This window comes from Trichechus manatus, unplaced genomic scaffold (genome assembly GCF_000243295.1).
Source record: "Trichechus manatus latirostris isolate Lorelei unplaced genomic scaffold, TriManLat1.0 scaffold00078, whole genome shotgun sequence".
Taxonomy (NCBI): domain Eukaryota; kingdom Metazoa; phylum Chordata; class Mammalia; order Sirenia; family Trichechidae; genus Trichechus; species Trichechus manatus.
The window spans coordinates 527,613-549,707 of NW_004444014.1; the positions used below are offsets into that span (position 1 = coordinate 527,613).

At 38.6% G+C, this 22,095-nt stretch overlaps 1 protein-coding gene across 6 annotated transcripts in view; it reads left to right on the forward strand.

The window, feature by feature from the left end:
* Positions 1 to 22,095, forward strand: part of PIAS2 (protein inhibitor of activated STAT 2) — a 112,423-nt gene that overhangs the window by 42,347 nt on the left and 47,981 nt on the right. For all 6 annotated transcript variants that reach the window (XM_004380877.2, XM_023735375.1, XM_023735378.1 and 3 more), the window contains exons 2-5: positions 1,047 to 1,521; positions 4,126 to 4,210; positions 12,811 to 12,861; positions 12,987 to 13,077. In XM_004380877.2, coding sequence (XP_004380934.1) covers positions 1,047 to 1,521; positions 4,126 to 4,210; positions 12,811 to 12,861; positions 12,987 to 13,077 — 702 coding nt within the window. The remainder of the gene's footprint in view (positions 1 to 1,046; positions 1,522 to 4,125; positions 4,211 to 12,810; positions 12,862 to 12,986; positions 13,078 to 22,095) is intronic.

The following is a 22,095-nucleotide window of genomic DNA, read 5'->3' on the forward strand; positions in this document are numbered from 1 at the left end:
GTGGCAGTACAGGTAAATCTGACCCAAGTATGGTTTACTTCCAAATTCACAGTTGACTGTCAGTCACCAAGCAGGGGGATTCATGAGGCATCAAGTGTGTATAAGTATTTAGTAGGTTTTATTGAATAAATGGAGGGTGAGATGTGAAATAAGAACTGCTGGTAACCTTAGTTTGATACCCTACAGATCAGTAGAGTGGCTTGGAGGGGATCTTGCCCTTTAAGATTTATAACCGCTCATTTCCTTGCTCTTCAAAGGTCTCTTTCTCATATGGATACTCAGCTGGGAATTTCAGTTGTTTTAAAAGTTTGCCTGACTGCAAATGAGATATACATGATTTTTAGCTTTAATATTTTAAAATATCCTTGTTTTCTTATTATGTTGTCTGTTCTTTGATGTTTGAGTTGGAGTGAAAATTTGTTGGATTTTGGATCAAAATTCTGTCTTGATTTTGGTAGATTTATTACTAGGCATCAGAAGTTATGCATGTGACATAAATCTGATTATTTGTTTGGTTAATTGGTGATATTTCTGTAACAAACATGACATTGTATATTGGTAGGGCTCAGCTTTGAAAGTCGAAATATTTTCATTGTTCATTGAGATTTCACGGTCATAAAACAAGTATGAGTCATGAGCTTACGCTTGAGCATAATCAGATGATGAGTTATTTAATAGATACCAATAGACTATAGATTACAAAAATTAAGAATACAGCTAAATGTAATTAACATTGTAATTTACAAAAATGAGTGTAATTTTTTGGGTGGAAGTGTGGTCTTATGAATGGGTAAAATGCTGTTTACTAGCACATGCCTGTTGATAGAACGCTGGAAAAAGGAGATTTTATGGTATATTTTATATAGGATTTAAAAATTTTCATTGTTTTTGATTTTATCGTGGCAGTATATGTATATATATGTATATGTATAAAACGAAACATTTGCCATTTCAACCGTTTTTATGTTTATGATTCAGTGAGTTAGGATTTTTCTATGATTGAAGGTAACTATTGGCTTATGTCCTTTTCTTTTCTTTTCTTTTAGAATATGGTTTCTAGTTTTAGGGTTTCTGAACTACAAGTGTTACTAGGCTTTGCTGGACGGAATAAAAGTGGACGCAAGCATGACCTCCTGATGAGGGCGCTGCATTTACTGAAGAGTGGCTGCAGCCCTGCGGTTCAGATTAAAATCAGAGAATTGTATAGACGCCGATACCCACGGACTCTTGAAGGACTTTCTGATTTATCCACAATAAAATCATCGGTTTTCAGTTTGGATGGTAGCTCATCACCTGTAGAACCGGACTTGGCTGTGGCTGGAATCCGTTCATTGCCTTCCACTTCAGTTACACCTCACTCACCGTCCTCTCCTGTTGGTTCTGTGCTGCTTCAAGATACTAAGCCTACATTTGAGATGCAGCAGCCATCTCCCCCAATCCCTCCTGTCCATCCTGATGTGCAGTTAAAAAACCTGCCCTTTTATGACATCCTTGATGTTCTCATCAAGCCCACAAGTTTAGGTAAGTGTTAGACAAATCAGTTCCTTCTGGACAAGGGTGTAAAGTAAAGCAAGAAACTCTCAACTGTTGACTAGTGATTTATTGTTAATATTATAAAATAGAGGCATTAATGCCAAATGTTTTAAATATTAAAAAAAAATATTGGCAACCTTGACTGAAGTCTGATACAAAACTGTTAATTCACATCATTCAAGCTTTCTTCTTATAGCTTAGAACTCAGATTGCTTCTGTGTGAATGGGAGATACTGTTGTGGCCATCTTTAGAAAATAGAATCTACATATGAAGTATTGTTGAAAAAGGGAAGAACTTAAATAAAGTTATATGTATCATGATTCATGTCCTTGAATCTGGGTTGGCCTTGGACTGTGTTCCAAAGGGTTTTCAAGGCTGTGACCTTTTGAAAACAGATCACCAGGCATTTCTTCTGATGCAGGAGTTTAAAGTAGGTGGCATAGTGGTTAAGTGCTACGGCTGCTAACCAAAAGGTTGGCAGTTCGAATCCACCAGGCGCTCTTTGGAAACCCTATGGAGCAGTTCTACTCTGTCCTGTAGGGTCGCTATGAGTTGGAATTGACTCTACGGCACTGGGTTTTTTGTTTTTTTTTTTTTTCTCCCTTCATTTATGGCAGCTAACAACAATAGTGAGATTACCCTGGCCAGACTGGAACTCCATTGTTCCCCACCACTGCCCAACCGCTAATATTTCTGCCTTGTTCTCAACCCTGTAGCAGCCATTCTTTGTTAGCCCTCAGGCAGTCTCTCCATGTACATGGGCAGCCTAGCCTCAGCCAGGGTCTAGTATGTGGACCCTCAGATTGAGGGCTAGTGTGCCCCCTCCGTAGCTTATTCCTTACTTGGTCCCTCTACCTACAGATTCTAGCCACTTCACCTATTCTGTACTCTTCTCTGCCTTCTCAGCTCTGTGGGACTGATATGCTCTGCTTGGACTCTATGGTAATGCATTTGGGAAATTGTTGCTGGTGAAAAACCGGGGTGATTGTGGAGCTCCCTTCATGTGGTTTCCCTTTTCTCAGGAGTTGCAGGCTTGTGAGGCTGCCTGTTTTGTCTCATCACCTGTGCCTCATATATTCTGTCTAGTGTTAACGGTTGTTTAGGATGGGATGTCAAGGTTGATAGCAACCAAAAGACCTAACCAGCTTCCATTGAGTCCATTCTGGCTTCTGGAGACCCTGTGTGTTGCAGACTGGAACTGTACTCCATAGGGTTTTCAAGGCTGTGACCTTTTGGAAATATCACCAGCTGTTTCTCCCGAGGCACCTCTGGGTGGGTTTGAACTGCCAACATTCCGGTCAGTAGTCAAGCATTTAACCATTTGTGCCACCCAGGGACTCCTAGGTTGATACAGGTTACATGGTTATAGTTTGAAGCAGGTGTCAGTTCTTTAATTTTCTCATTAGAATCAATCATACTGTACATACTATTTTGGTACTTGTTTTCTTCCTATATTAGATAGAGTGTGGAAAGTGGGACCTGCACAATAAAGGAAAGATTGAGGATTGAATATGAATTGAGGAAATGGAGAGACTTACTACTTTAGTTATGTTTTTGTGTTTATGCCTTACAGTGTGTTTATGACATATAGTTATGTTTAATTTTGAAGACATCTATCATAAACAGCATCCCTTTCCACCCCTTTTTAAAAAATTTTCTGGGAAAATATGAACTGCTTTATGACATGATTTCTAGGAGCATAATTGCTGCAGTAAACTACCTATGCTTAAAGAGAAGAGTGTTTTACTCAGGAAGTTAATATTTTTCCTAATGTGGTGTAACATACGGGTTGAAGCCCTCTGACGTTGGATATTCAACTGGTGTCCTCATGCATGCAGGAAAACTGGGCAATAACATGTGAGGGCTGTTCTGATTTTTCTTGGGTGGTGTTAACAGTACTCACTGGAAGGTAGAAGAATTGAGGCCTTTGTATTAGCTTTTAAATTTTGTTCTGTTTTGTTTTAATGAGCACTAGAACATCATTGAATAATGTAGTAAAATTAGTTTCAGTTCTTTGTGAAGTCAAATATATTTCAGTTTTTAATAATACAGATAAGTAAGAAGGGTGACTTTACTAAGTAATCTTTTTTAACTAGGTAAACTTATTTAAAAAATGCAACTAATTATTGTGTATCTGAATAACTATCAACTTAAAAGTTTTGAAGTTTTAATTTTTCTTTTATATGAATGCTCTGTGTAATTGGATATAAAGCACTCAAACCAAAACAGAACAAAGAAACAAAAAAACTCGGATACTTGGATAGAGTTCTTCTGGGAAGAATTTTTGACTTCCTCAGATTTTTCAGTAGGTGATGCTATATATAGTCAAGGATGAAATGTGATTTTGCTACATTTTGACTATATTATAGTTAGCATCTTAGAATAAAGAATAGTAAGTGCTTAAAATTAAAACTTAGAAGTGATTTTGTTCTTACGATTCCAAACTAATGCAATTTAATATTTTTTTTGTTTTGGAATATTCAACCATAAAAGTTTCAGAATTTGGCTCGTTATTAGAAGTGCTTGGTTATTGCAAATACCTACATCCTTAGATTTTTATTGAAATATTATCTTTCATTTTTTCTCTTCAGTTCAAAGCAGTATTCAGCGATTTCAAGAGAAGTTTTTTATTTTTGCTCTGACACCTCAACAAGTTAGAGAGATATGCATTTCTAGGTAAGATGACTGTTTGGAATATACTTCTCCATGAATGTAGACTGTTTCTTCTTAAGTAAGGGCAGTATACTTCGACTAATGTTAACCAAGTATTTAATGCATACTGTGTATTAGAAAAAATATTTACCCTTTGAATAAAATCTTAGAGTATCTTCTCAGTTACTTTTTGTCACATTTGGTAATGGTTTTTTAAAATGAAAATTGTATTCCAAATATAACCAAAAAAAAAACAAAACCATTGCCGTTGAGTCTGACTCATAGTGACCCTATAAGACAGAGTAAAACTGTCCCATAGGGTTTCCAAGGATTCAAACTGCCGATCTTTTGGTTAGTGGCTTCTCTTTTAACCACTGCTCCATCAGGTCTCCTTTCCAAATATAGCAATATAAAAAGGAATTTGTGAAGTCATCCAGAGACAGGGTGACCATAAACTTTATCATCCAAATCGAGGTATATTTGAGAGTGAAAGTAGATATTACTAATAATTATGCTGGGATAAGAGGCATAAACTGAGACTGTTGTGGGCAAAATGGAGGTGTTAGTCACCCCAACCAAAAAATCAGTAGAAACCTGAAAGCAATTCTGAAAAATACTCTTAGCCTTGCCATTTAGAAAAATAGAAAAAAAGTATACTCATTTTTAAACAACAAATGAACTAAGATGTAAGAGAAAAGAAAACCTGTAGTGAATGCTTTTGTAATTATAAATATAGTCATCGTTGGTGTTAATAATATAGCGTTTATATGATTCTTTAAAATGGCATTCTTATATGATCCATCATAAGAAAACTGAGGCTCTTGGAAGTTAAATGATTTTCTAGGATTGGAGAATTAAAAGGAGAGCAAAGAGTTGAGCAAATTAAAGACCTTTCGCCTCCTTTCACCTGTTTATTAGAACATTCCTCTTCTCTGAGATGTTGAGTTTTGAAACAAAAGATGGGTACTTCAGTTAAATAAGTTTGGGAAATTCTGTATTCAACATAATTGCATAAGTTCTTTATAGCAGGTCTTCTCAGAGTCTTTAGTGTGTTCATGTGTTGTCAATCTCAAGATAGTAGATCAAATTTATGAACTGAGCAACTCAACACCGACTAACATGGTGAAGATGCATTATTGTTGTGTAGATGAGTCTGGGGACCCAACTTTAGATTCTTTGACTAATCATATCACTTTTATTAAAATAAGTGGCATTCAGCAAAAGCTTTAAATGATTTAATAATCTGACCCTGCAAAATCTGAGCTCTCAGAATAATGCGTAAATAGACTGGCTTGTAGTTTGGTGGTGTTCATTTCCACCAGCGGCAAGACGTTACAATGAGTTTTTCTAAATTGGAAGTATGTGCAATCTTGGAGATAGTAATAAACCAACCAGCAAATAAATAACTAAAATAGAATAAATGAAAAGTTATATTTTACCTTATATCATATCCCCAGCCTTTAGTTTTGTTTGTTATTCAGTGATGATTCCTTGCTTGATACCAGCATTTACTAAGTGTTTATTAGGTAAAAAGCACTATGTTACATAACATGATCCCTTTCTACAGGTTGCTTGCCATCGTGTTAGTGAGCCAGCTCATGTGTATAAAATGATCATTGGCATTGCAAGGTGATGAACTAATTCAGTTCTGACAAACAACAGCTGCTATATGGGAGAAAGCGATCACTGTTAACCTTTGTGGTCTGAGAAAGTTTCACTGGGGTGGGCCTTTGAAGGAAGGGGATTATTTAAAGTAAGTAGATTTCAAGACACAAATTTGTTTTTTTTTAATTGTAATTTAGGCGAAAGTTTACAACTCAAGTTAATCTCTCACACAAAATTTTATACACATATTGTCATGTGACACTAGTTGCAATCCCTACAATGTGACAGCACACTCCCCCTTTCCACCCAGGGTTTCCTGTGTCCGTCCAAGCAGCTCCTGTCCGTTCCTGCCTTCTCATCCTGCCTCCGGTTAGGATCCCCCACTTTGGTCTCATGTATCTGCTTGAACTAAGATGCACACTTTTCATGAGTATTATTTTATGTTTTATAGTCCAGTCTAATCTTTGTCTGAAGAGTGGGCTTCAGGAATGGTTTTGGTTCTGGGTTAACACTGCGTCCAGGAGCCATGGCTTCAGGGGTTCCTCCAGTCTCAGTCAGACCATTAAGTCTGGTCTTTTTATGTGAATTTGAGTTCTGTTCCACACTTTTCTTCTGTTCCATCAGGGACTCTGTTCTGTTCCCTGTCAGAGCAGTCATTGGTGGTAGCTGGGCACCATCTAGTTCTTCTGGTCTCAGGCTGATGAAATCTCTGGTTTATATGGCCCTTTTGTCTCTTGGGCTAATATTTTCCTTGTGTCTTTGCTGTTCTTCATTCTCCTTTGCTCCAAGCATGTTGGGACCAATTGAGGTATTATCTTAGATGGCCACTTGAAAGCTTTTAAGACCCCAGATGCCACTTACCAAAGTGGGATGCAGAACATTTCAAGACACAGACTTTAACATACGTTTTTAAGTAAACAAAGGAAGGCACAGAATTGTGGATACTGTGCTAGCAGTTGCCTTAAAAAAAGCGGGGGAGGGAGAGCAGGCTCTGTGCTTAATTAAGTGCCTAAAATTCCTCTGGACAGATAGGATTAGCTGCCTCTGGAGAGGGGGACTGGGTGGCTGGATGCAGAGTTGGAGGAATCTTTTCATTTTATATCCTTTTTTGTGTCTTTTTGAAATTTGAACTATATGAACGTATATTCAAAAAAATGATTAAAATGAATTATTTTCAATTAAAAATTTTAATCGTGAAAATAATGGTGTTTGCAGTCCTCCCTCCAAAAGAAAAGAAAACACACACACATGTATATTCAAACCCCATCCTGTTCAGAGTTTTGTAATCCAATGATAAAAATCTACCAATACAGTAGCCTCACCTTATCTGCAGGGGATATGTTCCAAGACTCCCCGTGGATGCCTGAAGCCACGGACAGTACTGAACCCTATGTGTGTTATGTTTTGACCTATACATACATACCTGTGATAAAGTTTAATTTAAAAATTAGGCACAGTAAGAGATTGATAACAATAACTAATAATAAAATAGAACAGTTATAACAATATACTGTAACAAAAGTTATCTGAATGGGGTCCCCAGGCGGGATGCAGTGAGAAGGTGCTAGATTTCCTCACACTACTCATTTAACATTTTCGGAGTGGGGTTGACCATGGGTAACTGTGGAGAGTGGAACCACAGATAAAGGGGGCTGCTCTACTTCTCTAATAGAAATAAGGGTTTGATACCTATTACATCACTTCAGTAATTATCAACATTTTGACATCTGTATCTTACCTCTCCCCCTTTTATTTCCTGAAATATTTTAAATCAAATCACTGATACCATATAATTTCACCTAGAAATACTTTGAGATTTCTTAATTTTTTAACATAATTACACTAAAAAAAATTCCTTAATATAATTTAATATCCAGTACATATTTTCTTAGTTGTGTTAGGGTTCAAACAAGGCCTCTGTATTACTTTTGACGTGTCTCCCAAGATTTTTTTTTAAACTTTTAATTTTGAAATAATTTTAGGTTTATTTGTAAACTTAGTTGTAAAAATAGTACATATATTCTTCACCTTACTTTACTTAATATTAACATCCTGCATAACCATAATACAATTATCAAAACCAAGAAAGTATCATTGGTATAATACTATAAACTATAGACTTTATTTGGATTTTAATGGTTTTACTGCTAATGACCTTCTTCTGTTCCAGGTTTCAATCTTGTATTCCCATATCATATTTAATTGTTAATGTCATGTTAGTCTTCTTCAGTCTGTGACAGTTCGTTAGTCTTTCTTTGTCTTTCATGACTTCTGACACTTATGAAGAACTCCCCCATAGGGTTTCCAAGGAGCAGCTGATGGACTTGAGCTGCCGACCATTTAGTTAGCAGCTGAACGCTTAACCATTGCGCCTCCAGGGCTCCTTTTGAAGAATACTGGTCAGTTATTTATAGAATGTTCCTCAGTTTGGGGTTGTCTGGTGTTTTCTTATGATTAGATTTGAGGTTATGCATTTTTGGCAAGAATACCACAGAAGCTCTATGCGCTTTTTAGTGTATCATATCAGGGGCTACATAATAAATTGATATACCTTGTTAACCTTGATCACTTGGTTAAGGTGGTATCTGCCAGATTTCAGCCCTGTAAAGTTACTGTGTTTTCCTTTGTTATTAATAAATATCTTGAGGGAGATACTTTGAGACGAGGCATATATTCTGTTTCTCCTCAAAGTTTCATCCACTAATTAAGCGTACATCCTTGGATCTTGCCTGCAACAGTTATCACTGTGTGGTGTTCCAATGGTAAATTTCTCTTTTTCTTATATTTATAAATTGGAGTTATTCTTTTATAAGGAAGAGCTATCCTTCTCTCTCATTTATTCAGTTATTTGCTTTTATGAGTGCGGCTCATGGATACTCTACAGATTATAATCCAGTGTTAGAGTATTTTGTTACTCCAGTTGTTCTAGCTTTGGCCATTGAGAGCTCTCTCACGTTGGCTTCTGTGTCCTTTCGACATGTCTCTGTCCTTTTTTGAGCACTTCTTTACTTTTTGGCACCACAAAGTGCTCCAGTCTCATTTGTGTTTTCCCCGCCCCAGCCCTGGAATCAACCACTTGTCCAGTGAGCTCTGATTCCTCTCATAAGACTTCCATTTTATAACACTTCTTCCCACTTTTTTGACTCTGTAGCATACTGTACATTTTGGATTTGACTGATGGCTTTTTTTGGTGTCATATAGCTTTCACTGTCCCAGTGGTTCTCAAACCTTGCTGCATATTGCAGTCAACTGGAGAGCTTTTAAAAATCCAGATACCTACATTTCACCCCATACCAGTTAAACTAGCATCTTTGAGAATGGAGCCCAAACATTAGTAGTTTTTAAAGATCACCAGCTGTTTCCAGTTTGTAGCAAATTTGAGAACTCTTGCTCTGTATGTAGCTCCTGCCCTTTGCCTGCAATGGTAGTAAGATCTAGAGGCTTGAATAGATTCAGGTTAGGCATTTGTGTCCTTTTTATTACATCTAGTGAAGATTGATCTGTGGGTTTGACTTGGCCTTGAACCGGTTCTTCCAGCTTCGGTTGTGGCCAAGGAAGTGAAACCGGAACAGACCCCAGTTTTTAAAATTTGAGTGAACCAGCATGGGGAAAATTATGGGTTGAAGCCCTGCTAGAAACCTAATCTCACTCTTAGAAAACAGTGGCAGCATACACATTGCATAGCAACCAAATTTCTTGCCTGTCTGATTTTGAGCAGAGTCGAATTTTGACCAGTCAGAAACAGTGGTGCCCTGCTCAAAGATGGCAGTCGACCGCACTGCTTTGAATGTGTGTTGCTCTCCACAGTCCTGCTAATAATCCAGCCTCACATCAGGCTCCTGAAAGGGCTCATTATGCCTCTTCCAAGTCTCCTGTTCCAGGGCTTTGACCCCTCGTTTTTCCAGTTCTGGTTATTGTTTCAGGTCACCCAGCTTTTAAAAATTCAAATCTCATCTGGTTTTGCTTTGTTGGCCAAGACTGAACCTGTTCCAACTGGTCTGAAGCCCTGGTTTAACTCTGTTCTTGGCTTTAGCACTACTCCCTCCATTTGGTACCATTACCTCTCTAATTGTCCTCTCTCAGTCTCTCACACTGGCTTCTCTAACATGTTCCCAGGTCTGTAATTGTCTTCTCTGTACTCGGTGATTATAGCCATGAATGTTTTGTTGTTTTTGTACTGGAAGCTGCAAAATCACCAACATGTCCCTCTGGAGGCTCTCCTAAATGCCCACAAGTACATCAGACATCCAAAATTGAATTTGCCTTCCCCTAATCCTGCATGTTTGCCTTTTGTTCTTTCATTTATTCCTTTATTCAGCACGTATTTATTGAATATATACTATGGTCCAGACTGTGTTCCAGGCACCAGTGGTTCAATGTTAAAAACTAAACTGGCCTCAAATTTTTGTTTGGTGTATTTCTTCCTATGTTCCCCACTTTAGTTAACGGCATTGGGATCTCCTTGGTCAGAGGCCCCTTTGTTTTACCCACTCTTTTTCGTCTGCTGTATCCCATGAGTTTGTAACACTCTATTGATTCTTCCTTTATGTCACTTTCAAGATCTAAACATTTTTTTTTTAATTGTACTTTAGATGAAGGTTTACAGAGCAGATTAGTTTCTCTTTAAACAGTTAAGGCACATACTGTTTTGTGACATTGGTTGCCAACTCCACGACATGTCAGCACTCTCCCGTTCTCTGCATTGGGCTCCCCATTACCAGCTTTCCTGTCCCTTCCTGCCTTCTCGTCCTTGCCCCTGGGCTGGTGTGCCCATTTAGTCTCGTTTTGTTTTATGGGCCTGTCTAATCTTTGGCTGAACGGTGAACCTCAGGAGTGACTTCAGTACTGAGTTAAAAGAGTATGGGGGCCGTACTCTCAGGGTTTCTCCAGTCTCTGTCAGAGCAGCAAGTCTGATCTTTTTTTTTGTGAGATTGAATTTTGTTCTACATTTTTACTGCCTTCCAGTGAACGTTGGAGACAGTGAGAATACTGATCCAGTTAGAGCAAGTTAGAAACGTACTTCTTCAAGTGTCTCAAAAAAGCACTAATCTCTAATGATCTTCTCTCTGACAAAGCCCAAGATGTATGGATTTACGATGATGACTAAGGACAATACTTTTTTTTTTTTTTAATTGTGTTTTAGGTGAAATTTGACAGAGCAAATTAGTTTCTCATTCAACAATTTATACACAGATTGTTTTGTGACATTGGTTGCAATCCCTGCAATGTGTCATCACTCTCCCCTTCCATACCCCAATTCCCCGTTTCCTTCTGTCCATTATTCCTGTCCCTTCTTGCCTTCTCGTCATTGCTTTTGGGCAGATGGTGCCTTTTTGGTCTCATATACATGATTGAACTAAGAAGCATGTTCCTCATGTGTGTTATTGTTTGTTTTATAGACCTGTCTAATCTTTGGCTGAAGGGTAAACTTTGGGAGTGACTTCAGTTCTGAGTTAAAAGAGTGTCCAGGGGCTGTAGTCTCGGGAGTTCCTCTAGTCTGTGTCAGACCAGTAAGTCTGGTCTTTTTTTTTTTTTTTTTGGTGAATTTGAATTTTGTTCTACGTTTTTCTCCTGCTCTTTCTGGGACCCTCTGATGTGATCCCTGTTAGACAGGTAGGTGGTGGTAGCCGGGCACGGTGGAGGCTGTGGTACTTGTGGTCCATTAGTCCTCTAGACTAGTATTTCCCATGTGTCTTTGGTTTTCTTCATTCTCCTTTGCTCTGGACGGGACTGGACAGGACCAGTAGATGTATCTTAGATGGCCGCTCACAAGCTTTTAAGACCCCAGATGCTACTCACCAAAGTAGAATGTAGAACATTTTCTTTATGAACTTTGTTATGCCAGTTGACCTAAATGACCCCCGCGACCATGGTCCCCATCAGCCCCAGTAATGCAGTCCCTCAGGGTGTTAGGATGTGTCTGTGAAACTTCTGTGACTTTGCCTTCGTGAAGTTGTGCTGACTTCCCCTATATTGTGCACTGTCTTTCCCTTCTCCAAAGTTAATGCTTATCTACTATCTAGTTAATGATTCCCTCCCCCTTCTAACCATCAAAGATTGTTTCTTTCTGTGTGTAAACCTTCTCTTGAGTTTCTATAATAGTGGTCTCATACAGTATTTGTCCTTTTGTGATTGACTTATTTCACTCAGTATAATGCCCTCCAGGTTTATCCATGTTGTGAGATGTTTTGTGGATTCATCATTGTTCTTTATTGTTGTGTAGTATTCCACTGTGTGTATGTACCATAATTTGTTTATCCATTCATCTGTTGATGGACACTTAGACTGTTTCCATCTTTTTGCTAGGACAATACTTCGTAAACTGTAATACGCATACAAATCACCTAGGGATCCTGTTATTGTTAATATGCACGTTGGATCTGGGGCCTGAGATTCTGCATTTGTAGCCAAAGATAGTTTATATGGACTCTATTGGGTTCTTACTAGAAATTATAAGAGGTTCTGTATCCGTAAGTGGATGCATAATTATGAAGTTGCCCATGGTATAGAGAAGATTTGAGACTCTAGGCCATACTTCTTAATCCTGACTCTATTGAAATCACCAGAGCAATTTTAAAAACTATGACTGCTTAGGGCATACTCCAATAAGAATATCTGGTGAATGGGGCTCTGTATTAAAACAGTCCTCAGGTGATTAGAATGTTCAACCAAAGTTAAGAACCACTATAAGCAAACAGATTGATTTACTAAACTCTTTTAGAACCTAGGGGTGCTCCTTTTTCCAAGTTAACCAAATCTATGTTTGACATTAGGTGCCTAATGAAATAAATGTTGCATCATGAAAGTTTCTGTGAATTAAAAATACCTTAGAAGTTAAGCAAATGGAGGTTATCACTACAGTGTTTTGAGTAAGGCTTGTGCTGTTGGTTGCTACTGGTAGGCGAATATTCACCTTTTAAAGATTAATAATAAAAATAGGAATATGCTTTTTCTGGTGAGAGTGTTGCTGTGAATTCTCATTGCACTTTCTTAACCTAATGTCTTTCTCTTCCCAAAAGGGATTTTTTGCCAGGTGGAAGGAGAGATTATACAGTCCAAGTTCAGCTGAGGTGAGTTTGAAGTTTTCGGGTACTTAATTTTACGTTTTCTAAATAACGTGTGCATTGTCTTGCATTTTAAAATACATAAGCATGTTTGAGCACACTATTTAAGAATTTTTTTTTTTTTAATACAGACTTTGCCTGGCAGAGACAAGTTGCCCTCAAGAAGATAACTATCCCAATAGCCTGTGTATAAAAGTAAATGGAAAGCTGTTTCCTTTGCCTGTAAGTTACTTTTTTTTCACCAGGCTTGCATGTAAGTTTAGTATAAGCACTGATGTGACCTAGAAGCACTGACAACTCAGTACCAATGAAAAGTCCTAGCATCCAGATTTAATACCATTTTCCACTAGAGGGATTCATGGCTTCTTGGATAAATGGCTGATTCCAGGTCTGGGGCAGATGAAAAAGATGAACCTGGAACATTTTGTGCCAGAAAGCAAGGAAGCCATGAAAGATTTTTGGGACTATATCAAGTGGCATAGTAGCAAGGCAGGACTTGGGCACTTGCATATGTAGGGCAGCACGTTGTGGTGGCTGTCTGGATTAGTTGGGCCTGAGTTGTGGATGAGATGGTGAAAGGCAGAGGCTGCTGAGAATGACCAGAAACAGATCAAGAATTCTAAACTTGGGCCTTGATGAAGCACACACTTTGCGGGGAGGATGCAATGATAGTTGATTGACAACCCATTGAAGTGGTATATGGGCTTCCACAGCTGAGATATATGCAATGTGGATGAATACAGCCTTTTCCTGTTTTAATAGATAGCTCTGGACTCTTTAGATCCTGTTAGTCAAATCTTAAAATAACACTTAATTGTTGACCTGGACTATGTATTGTTCTCCACTGAGGCTTCAGATAAGTTACTAAATTGATAATCACTGTGTAGAAGGGCAGCAAAGCCATTATCACAAAAGGAGTGGCAAATGACCTGTTTGTCAAGACTACAAAGTGGAGGTATATTTGTTGGAGTTGAAGTGCTATGAGAACAGTGACCCCGTCAGTTTGCCAAGTTGCCATTTCAGCAAAGCAGACACCATTGTGACCATTGAGAAAGGAGATGAGGAAGCTGTTTAGCATCCTGCTGAGCATGAAACATACTCTGGAATAAGTACGTAAGCAACAGCTTTGAGCAGCTAAACAAGTCAGACAACACAGTCTAGGACTGTGGGCTCTACCACAGTCAAGTTCTTATAATTGAACCGCAAAATGAAGACCAGGCAGACCATTGCAGTCAAAGGGATCTGACTTCTCTGTGTTGCATAGTTGTTGGGATTCTCATTCGTCTTATACACAGCCTGTGGACTTAGAGACCTAGAATACTTGTTTCATGAATTTTGCAAGGCTTGAGCAACCCCGCACCACTGACTTTTTCTGAAAGATGTCTTGACGCTGAAATCAACTAAGACAGTGCTCTGGGGATGGAAAGGGAAATTGCAGAGGCTGAGTAGATACAGATATGGTCAGGGAGGAGTGCTCACATGGCCCCATCCATGATCAAAACTCAGGTGGGACATTTTGCCTCTTAGGTTCCTGGTTACCAGCAACAGGAGTCTCAGGAGCTGTCTTTTATCTGGATGGATTGCACACAGATCTGAACTGAGGGAAGAAGCATCTGTACTTGGAGCTGAAGGATGCCAATGGGTGACCACATGTAGTGGCAAAAGAAGCCTGGCAAAATCACAGATTATAAAATGGCTCTGTGGGCACTTTCCATGGCCTTTTCATATCTACTTTTCTTTGACCAGAATTTGACTTTGACTCTCATTGCTATTTAACTCTCCCATTATCCTTGAAGAAAGATCTAACTGTGGAGGCCTTTTTGGTGTCTACAAACTCACCCTGAAGACCTGTCTGGTATCATGTGACTGTACTGATGATGGAGCCTCTGTATGAAATGTGAGAGGCTCTGCTTAAACCTGCTGGCATTGCTACAGAAAACATGGTGGTTACAGATGTGTATAAACACATGTTCGACAAAATTTTCCAAATGGACCAACCATGTCATGGCTTGGGGTGTTATCTTCATGTATAAGATCTGCAACACCACCATGGATGGCTCTGAACTTGTCACTTTTCCAGTCCTCTTAAGAGATAGGAAATTTAGGCAGTTGAACACTGCCTCTGGAATAGCTAACGCAGAGTCAGTCATTGTTGGCTTCTGTCCCAAAGCACTAACTAACCCCCTCAGTATTTGTACTAGGTTGTACTGTGAACCTACCAACTGCTAGATATAAAGACAATTTTAACGAAGGAGTATGAATCCTGGCTGTTGTCTGAAAACATTTCACTGATACATTCTCATAAGATCCAGAGTATATCAGCATTTACACATGCTGTATGAGTTGTTGATGACTTGCAAAAAATCTGAGAGATGTTAGAGGAGTGGAATACAGTTTTTTTTTTAAAGTGTACTTTATGTGAAAGTTTACAATTCAAGTAAGTTTCTCGTATAAAAATTTATTCACACATTGTTATGTGACCCTAGTTGCTCTCCCTATATTGTGACAGCACACTCCTCCTTTCCACCCTGGACTTCCTGTGTCCATTCAACCAACTCCTGATCCTCTGTGCCTCCTCATCTTGCCTCCAGACCGGAGCTACGCAGTTACTCTCCTGTATCTACTTGAGCTAAGAAGCACACCCTTCACGAGTATCATTTTATGTCCCATAGTCCAGTCTAATCTTTGTCTGAAGAGATGGCCTTGGGAATGGTTTTAGTTTTGGGCTAACAGAGAGTCCGGGGGCCATGTCTTCCGGGGTCCCTCCAGTCTCAGTCAAACCATTAAGTCTGGTCTTTTTACTAGAATCTGAGTTCTGTACCCCACTTTTCTCCTGCTCCATCAGGGACTCTCTGTTGTGTTCCCTGTCAGGGCGGTCGTTGGTGGTAGCCAGGCACCATCTAGTTCTTCTGGTTTCGGGCTGATGAAGTCTGGTTTATGTGGCCCTTTCTGTCTCTTGGGCTAATATTTTCCTTGTGTCTTTGGTGTTCTTCATTCTCCTTTGCTCCAGGTGGGTTGGAACGAATTGATGCATTTTAGATGGCCGCTCGATAGCTTTTAAGACCCCAGACGCCACTCACCAAAGTGGAAAGTAAAACATTTTCTTAATAAACTTTTTGTTTTGCCAGTTGACCTAGATGTCCCCTGAAACCGTGGTCCCCAGAACTCCACCCCTGCTACTCTGTCCCTCCAAATATTTGGCTGTATTCAGGAAATGTCTTAGCTTTGGTTTAGTCCAGTTGTACTGACTTCCCCTGTAGTGTGTGCTGTCCTTCCCTTCACCTAAGATAATTCTCATCTACTAACTAGTTAGTGCATACCTCCTCCCTCCCTCCCCACCCTTGTAACCATCAAAGAATGTTTTCTTCTGTATTTAAACCTTTTCTTGAGTTCTTATAATAGTGGTCTCATACAATATTTGTCCTTTTGCAACTGACTAAATTCACTCAGCATAACGCCTTCCAGATTCCTCCATGTTATAAGATGTTTCACGGCTTCATCGTTGTTCTTTATTATTGTGTAGTATTCCGTTGTGTGAATATACATAATTTGTTTATCCATTCATCCGTTTGTGGGCCACTAGGTTGTTTCCATCGTTTTGCTGTTGTGAACAGTGCTACAGTGAACATCGGTGTGCATATATCTATTTGTATGATGGCTCTTATTGCTCTAGAATATATTCCAAGGAGTGAGATTGCTGGATCTTATGTTACTTCTGTTTCTAGCTTTTTAAGGAAGCACCAAATAGATTTCCAAAGTGATTGTACTATTTTACATTCCCACCAACAGTGTTACGGTCTGTCCACGTCCTCTCCAACATTTATTATTTTGTGTTTTTTGGGGTAAGATGGTATATCATTGTAGTTTTCATTTGCATTTCTCTAATGGCTAATAATAGTGAGTGTTTCCTCATGTGTCTGTTAGCCGCCTGAATGTCTTCTTTGGTGAAGTTCCTGTTCATATCTTTTGCCCATTTTTTAATTGCATTATTTGTCTTTTTGTTATTGAGATTTTGCAGTATCTTTTAGATTTTAGAGATTAGGCACTGATTGGATTTGCATAGCCAAACTTTTTTTCCCAGTCTGTAGGTTGTCTTTTGACTCTTTTGGTGAAGTCTTTTGATGAGCATAAGTGTTTGATTTTTAGGAGCTCCCATTTATCTAGCTCTCTTCTGTGCTTGTGCATTGTAAGTAATGTTTTGTATTATATTTATGCCATGTATTGGGGCTTCTAGCATTGTCTGTATTTTTTCTTCTATGATCTTTATTGTTTTAGATTTTAATTTTTAGGTCTTTGATCCATTTTTTTGTGCATAGTGTGAGGTATGGGTCTTGTTTCATTTTTCTGCAGGTGGATATCCAGTTAATGCCAGCATCATTTGTTAAAGAGGCTGTCTTTTCCCCAGTTAACAGACTGTGGGCCTTTTTCAAGTATTAGCTGCTCATAGGTAGATGAATTTACGTCTGGATTCTCAATTCTGTTCCATTGGTCTGTGTATCTGTTGTTGTACCAGTTCAGGCTGTTTTGACTACCGTGGCGGTATAATAGGTTCTAAAATCAGGTAGTGTGAGGCCTACCACTTTGTTCTTCTTCTTGAGTAATGCTTACTTATCGAGGGCCTCTTCCTTTTCCATATGAAGTTGGTGATTTGTTTCTCCATCTCATTAAAAAATGGCGTTGGAATTTGGATTGGGGTTGCATCGTATCTGTAGATAGCTTTGGGTAGAACTGACATGTTCACAATGTTGAGTCTTCCTATCCATGAGCAAGGTATGTTTTTCCACTTATGCAGGTCTCTCTTGCTTTCTTGCAGTAGTGTCTTGTAGTTTTCACTGTATAGGTCTTTTACGTCTCTGGTTAGATTTATTCCCAAGTATTTTATCTTCTTGGGGGATATAGTAAATGGTAATGATTTAGTGATTTCCTCTTCAAAGTTCTCTTACTTGATGTACTGGAATCCAACTGATTTTTGTATGTTTATCTTGTATCCTGAAACTTTGCTGAAATCTTCTATTAGTTCCAGTAGTTTTCTTGTGGATTCTTTGGGGTTTTCTGTGTATAAGATCATATCATCTGCAAATAGAGATACTTTTACTTCTTCCCTACCAATTTGGATGACTTTATTTCTTTTTCTAGCCTAATTGCTCTGGCTAGGACCTCCAGCACAATGTTGAATAAGAGTGGTGATAAAGGGCATCCTTGTCTGGTTCCCGTTCTCAAGGGGAATGCTTTCAAAGTCTCTCCATTTAGGATGATGTTGGCTGTTGGCTTTGTATAAATGCCCTTAATTATGTTGAGGAATTTCTACTTTGTTGAGAGTTTTTATCATGAATGGGTGTTGGACTTTGTCAAATGCCTTTTCTGCATTGATTATAAGATCATGTGGTTCTTGTCTTTTACTTATGTGATGGATTACATTGTTTTTCTAATGTTGCACCATCCCTGCATACCTGGTATAAATCCCACTTGATCGTGGTGAATTATTCTTTTGATATGTTGCTGAATTTTGTTGGCTAGAATTTTGTTGAGGATTTTTGCGTCAGTGTTCATGAAGGATGTAGGTCTGTAATTTCCTTTTTTTGTGGTGTCTTTACCTGGTTTTGGTATCAGGATTATGGTAGCTTCATAGAATGAGTTTTGGAGTATTCCATCCTTTTCTATGCTCTGAAATACCTTTAGTAGTGGTGGTGTTAACTCTTCTCTGAAAGTTTGGTAGAATTCTCCAGTGAAACCATCTGGGCCAGGGCTTTTTTTTGTTGGGAGTTTTTTCATTACTTTTTTAATCTCTTCTTTTGTTATGAGTTTATTTAGTTGTTCTACCTCTGTTTCTTTTAGTTTAGGTAGGTAGTGTGTTTCTAGAAATTTGTCTGTTTCCTCTAGGTTTTCAGATTTGTGGAGTACAATTTTTCATAGTGTTCTGTGATGATTCTTTTAATTTCAGTTGGGTCTGTTGGGATATTGCCATCTCATTTTTTATTAGGGTTATTTGCTTCCTCTCCTGTTTTTCTTTTGTCATTTTGGCCAGTGGTTTATCGATTTTGTTGATCTTTTCAGAGAACCAGCTTTTGGTCATGTTAACTCTTTAAATTGTTTTTCTATTCCCTATTTCATTTAATTCTGCTCTAATTCTTATTATTTCCTTTCTTCTGGGCCCAAGGGCTTCTTTTGCTGCTCTCTACTTTTGAGTTGTAGAGTTAATGTTTTGCTTTTGGCCCTTTCTTCTTGTGGATGTGTGCATTTATTGCTATAAATTGGCCTCTGAGCACTGCTTTTGCTGTGTCCCAAAGGTTTCTGGTAGGATGTGTTTTTATTCTCATTTGATTCTGTGAATTTCTTTATTCCATCTTTAATTTCTTCTTTAACCCTGTAGTTTTTGAACAAGGTGTTTTTCAGTTTCCACGTGTTAGATTTTTTTTTTCCTTGCTTTTTCTGTTATTGGTTTCTACTATGGCTTTATGGTCAGAAAAGGCGCTTTGTAATATTTCAATACTTTGGATTCTTTTAAGGCTCACCTCATGGCCTAAATGTGGTCTATTCTGGAGAATGTTCCATGTGCATTGGAAAAGATAGTATACTTGGCTACTGTTTGGTGGAGTGTTCTGTATATGTCTACGAGATCAAGTTGGTTGTTTATGGCATCTAGCTCTTCCGTGTCTTTATTGAGCTTTTTTCTGGATGTTCTGTCCTTCACTGAAAGTGGTATGTTGAAGTCTCCTACTATTATTGTGGAGCTGTCTAGCTCTTTTTTTTAATGTGTTAGAGTTTGTTTTATGTATTTTAGAGCCCTGTCGTTGGATGCGTAAATATTTAGTATGGTTATGTCCTCCTGGTGTATTGACCCTTTAATCACTGTATAGTGTCCTTCCTTATATCCTTTGTGGTGGATTTTACTTTAAAGTCTATTTTGTCAGAGATTAATATTGCCACTTCTGCTCTTTTTTGAGTGTTGTTTGCTTGATGCATGTTTTTCCACCCTTTGAGTTTTTGTTTGTTTGTGTCTTTAAGTCTAAGGTGTGTCTCTTGTAGGCAGGATATAGATGGATCATGTTTTTTCTAACCCATTCTGCCACTCTCTGTCTCATCTTTTTCATTGTAGTAGATTTTGTATTTGCTGAGTCTTTATGTTTTTCTTGTCTTTTATTTTGATGTGTAGGATTGTTAGTTTACTTTCTTGTTACCTTAATATATACCCCTATTTTTCTAAGTTTAAACTACTCTTTTATTTCTTTATATTGCCTTGGCTTTCTCTCCATATAAAAGATCTATGACTACATTTTTTAGTCCCTCTTTTTTGTTTTAACGTTGTGATGTTTTACATATTCATGTCTCTGTTTCCCTATTTTCAGTGTTTCAGCTTTGATTTATTTTTGTGACTTCCCTATCTGGGTTGATATTTGGTTGCTCTGTCCTGTGTTCTAGTCTTGGGTTGTTATCTGACGTTACTGATTTTCTAACCGGAGACTCCCTTTAGTATTTCTTGTAATTTTGGTTTGGTTTTGCAAATTCCCTAAACTTCTGTTTATCTGGAAATGCCCTAATTTTCATCATCATATTTGGGGACAGTTTTGCTGGATATGTAATTTTTGGCTGGCAGTTTTTTTCCTTCAAGGCTTTATATTTGTCATCCCATTGCCTTCTTGCCTGCATGATTTCTGCTGAGTAGTCCTAGCTTAGTCTTATTGACTCTGCTTCGTAGATGACTTTTCGTTTATACCTAGCCACTCTTAAAATTCTGTGTTTATGTTTAGTTTTGACAAGTTTGATTATAATATGTCTTGGTGACTTTCTTTTGGATCTACCTTATATGGGTTTCGGTGAGCATCTTTGATAGGTATCTTCTCATCTTTCACAATACTAGAGAAGTTTTCTGTCACCAAATCTTCAACAATTCTCTCTATATTTTCTGTTATCCCCCATTCTGGTATTCCAGTCGCTCGCAGATTATTCCTCTTGTTAGAGTCACACATCATTCTTAGGGTTTCTTCATTTTTTTGAAATTCTTTTATCTGATTTTTCTTCAAAGAAGTTGGTGTCAAGTGCCTTATCTTCAGTCTCACTAATTGTGACTTCCGTTGCTTTAATTCTGCTCCTATGACTTTCTATTGAGTTGTTTAATTCTGAAATTTTATTGTTAATCCTCTGGATTTCTGATTGCCGTCTCTCTATAGATTCTTGCAGCCTGTTAAATTTGTCATTATGTTCTTTAATTTTCTTGAGTTCGTCTGTTGCTTTGTCCATGTGTTCCTTGGCTGATTGTGCGTTTTGCGTGATCTTCTGATCTCTTGAAGAGTTCTGTGTGTTAATGTTTTGTATTCTACCTCTGGTAATTATAAGACATTCTTATCCTCTGGAAAATTTCTTGATTCTTTGTTTTGGGAGGTTGCTGAAGCCATCATGGTCTGCCTGTTTATGTGATTTGATATTGACTGTTATCTCCATTCCATGAGTACGTTATTGTATGCATTAGTTTTATGTTCGCTTATGGTGTCCTGGCTTCTTGTTTTGTTTTGATATGCCCAAATTAGCTGCTTTTGTGAGCTAGTTTGATTATTGTCACCTTTGAAGTTCTAACATCCCATCACCAGGTGGTTAGATCTGTTACTAGGTATATGAGCCCAGGCGTCTGTTTACTTTTCTTGTATGGATGCAGCTCAGGTGTCCAGGTAGTCGGTCACCAAGTATGTGATGCAGGCTCTCACCTAGATAGGCAGGGGCGGTTGGTGTAGGCACAGGTATCTGGCTGCAGTAGTGGGTCATGTGCTGAACAAGGCAGGGGGCTGACAGCTGCCCCTGAGTGTCTGGGAGGAAAGCTTCTCCCTGTTCCCTACAGCGCATAGGTGGGTGGGTTTTGCAGCCAGATCATGGGCATCACTGCTGTTGGCTGTAAGGGACTGGGAAGCATCACTTATTCTTAGACCCCTGTCACAGATGGCTAGGTGGTGTGGATAGAGCCACCAGTACTCAGGCCCCTCTTGTGGATAGGTGAGGACCCTGCTTGTTGGGCAGAGCAGTGTCAAATGTTACGAACCTGCCACTTCACTGTATAGCTGATACAGATGAAGTTAGGCTTCAGGTATATATCCTGTTGTACTGTGGTAATGAGGGCCTACGCTGTTGAAATGGGCCCACATAGGTCCACGCAGGGGTGAAAGGCATTCATAGTCCGTGGACCCCTTATGCCTGTGCCTAGGCAGAAGATCTGTGCCTACCCTGAGTTCCGGGTTTAGAAGAGCTGGCAGA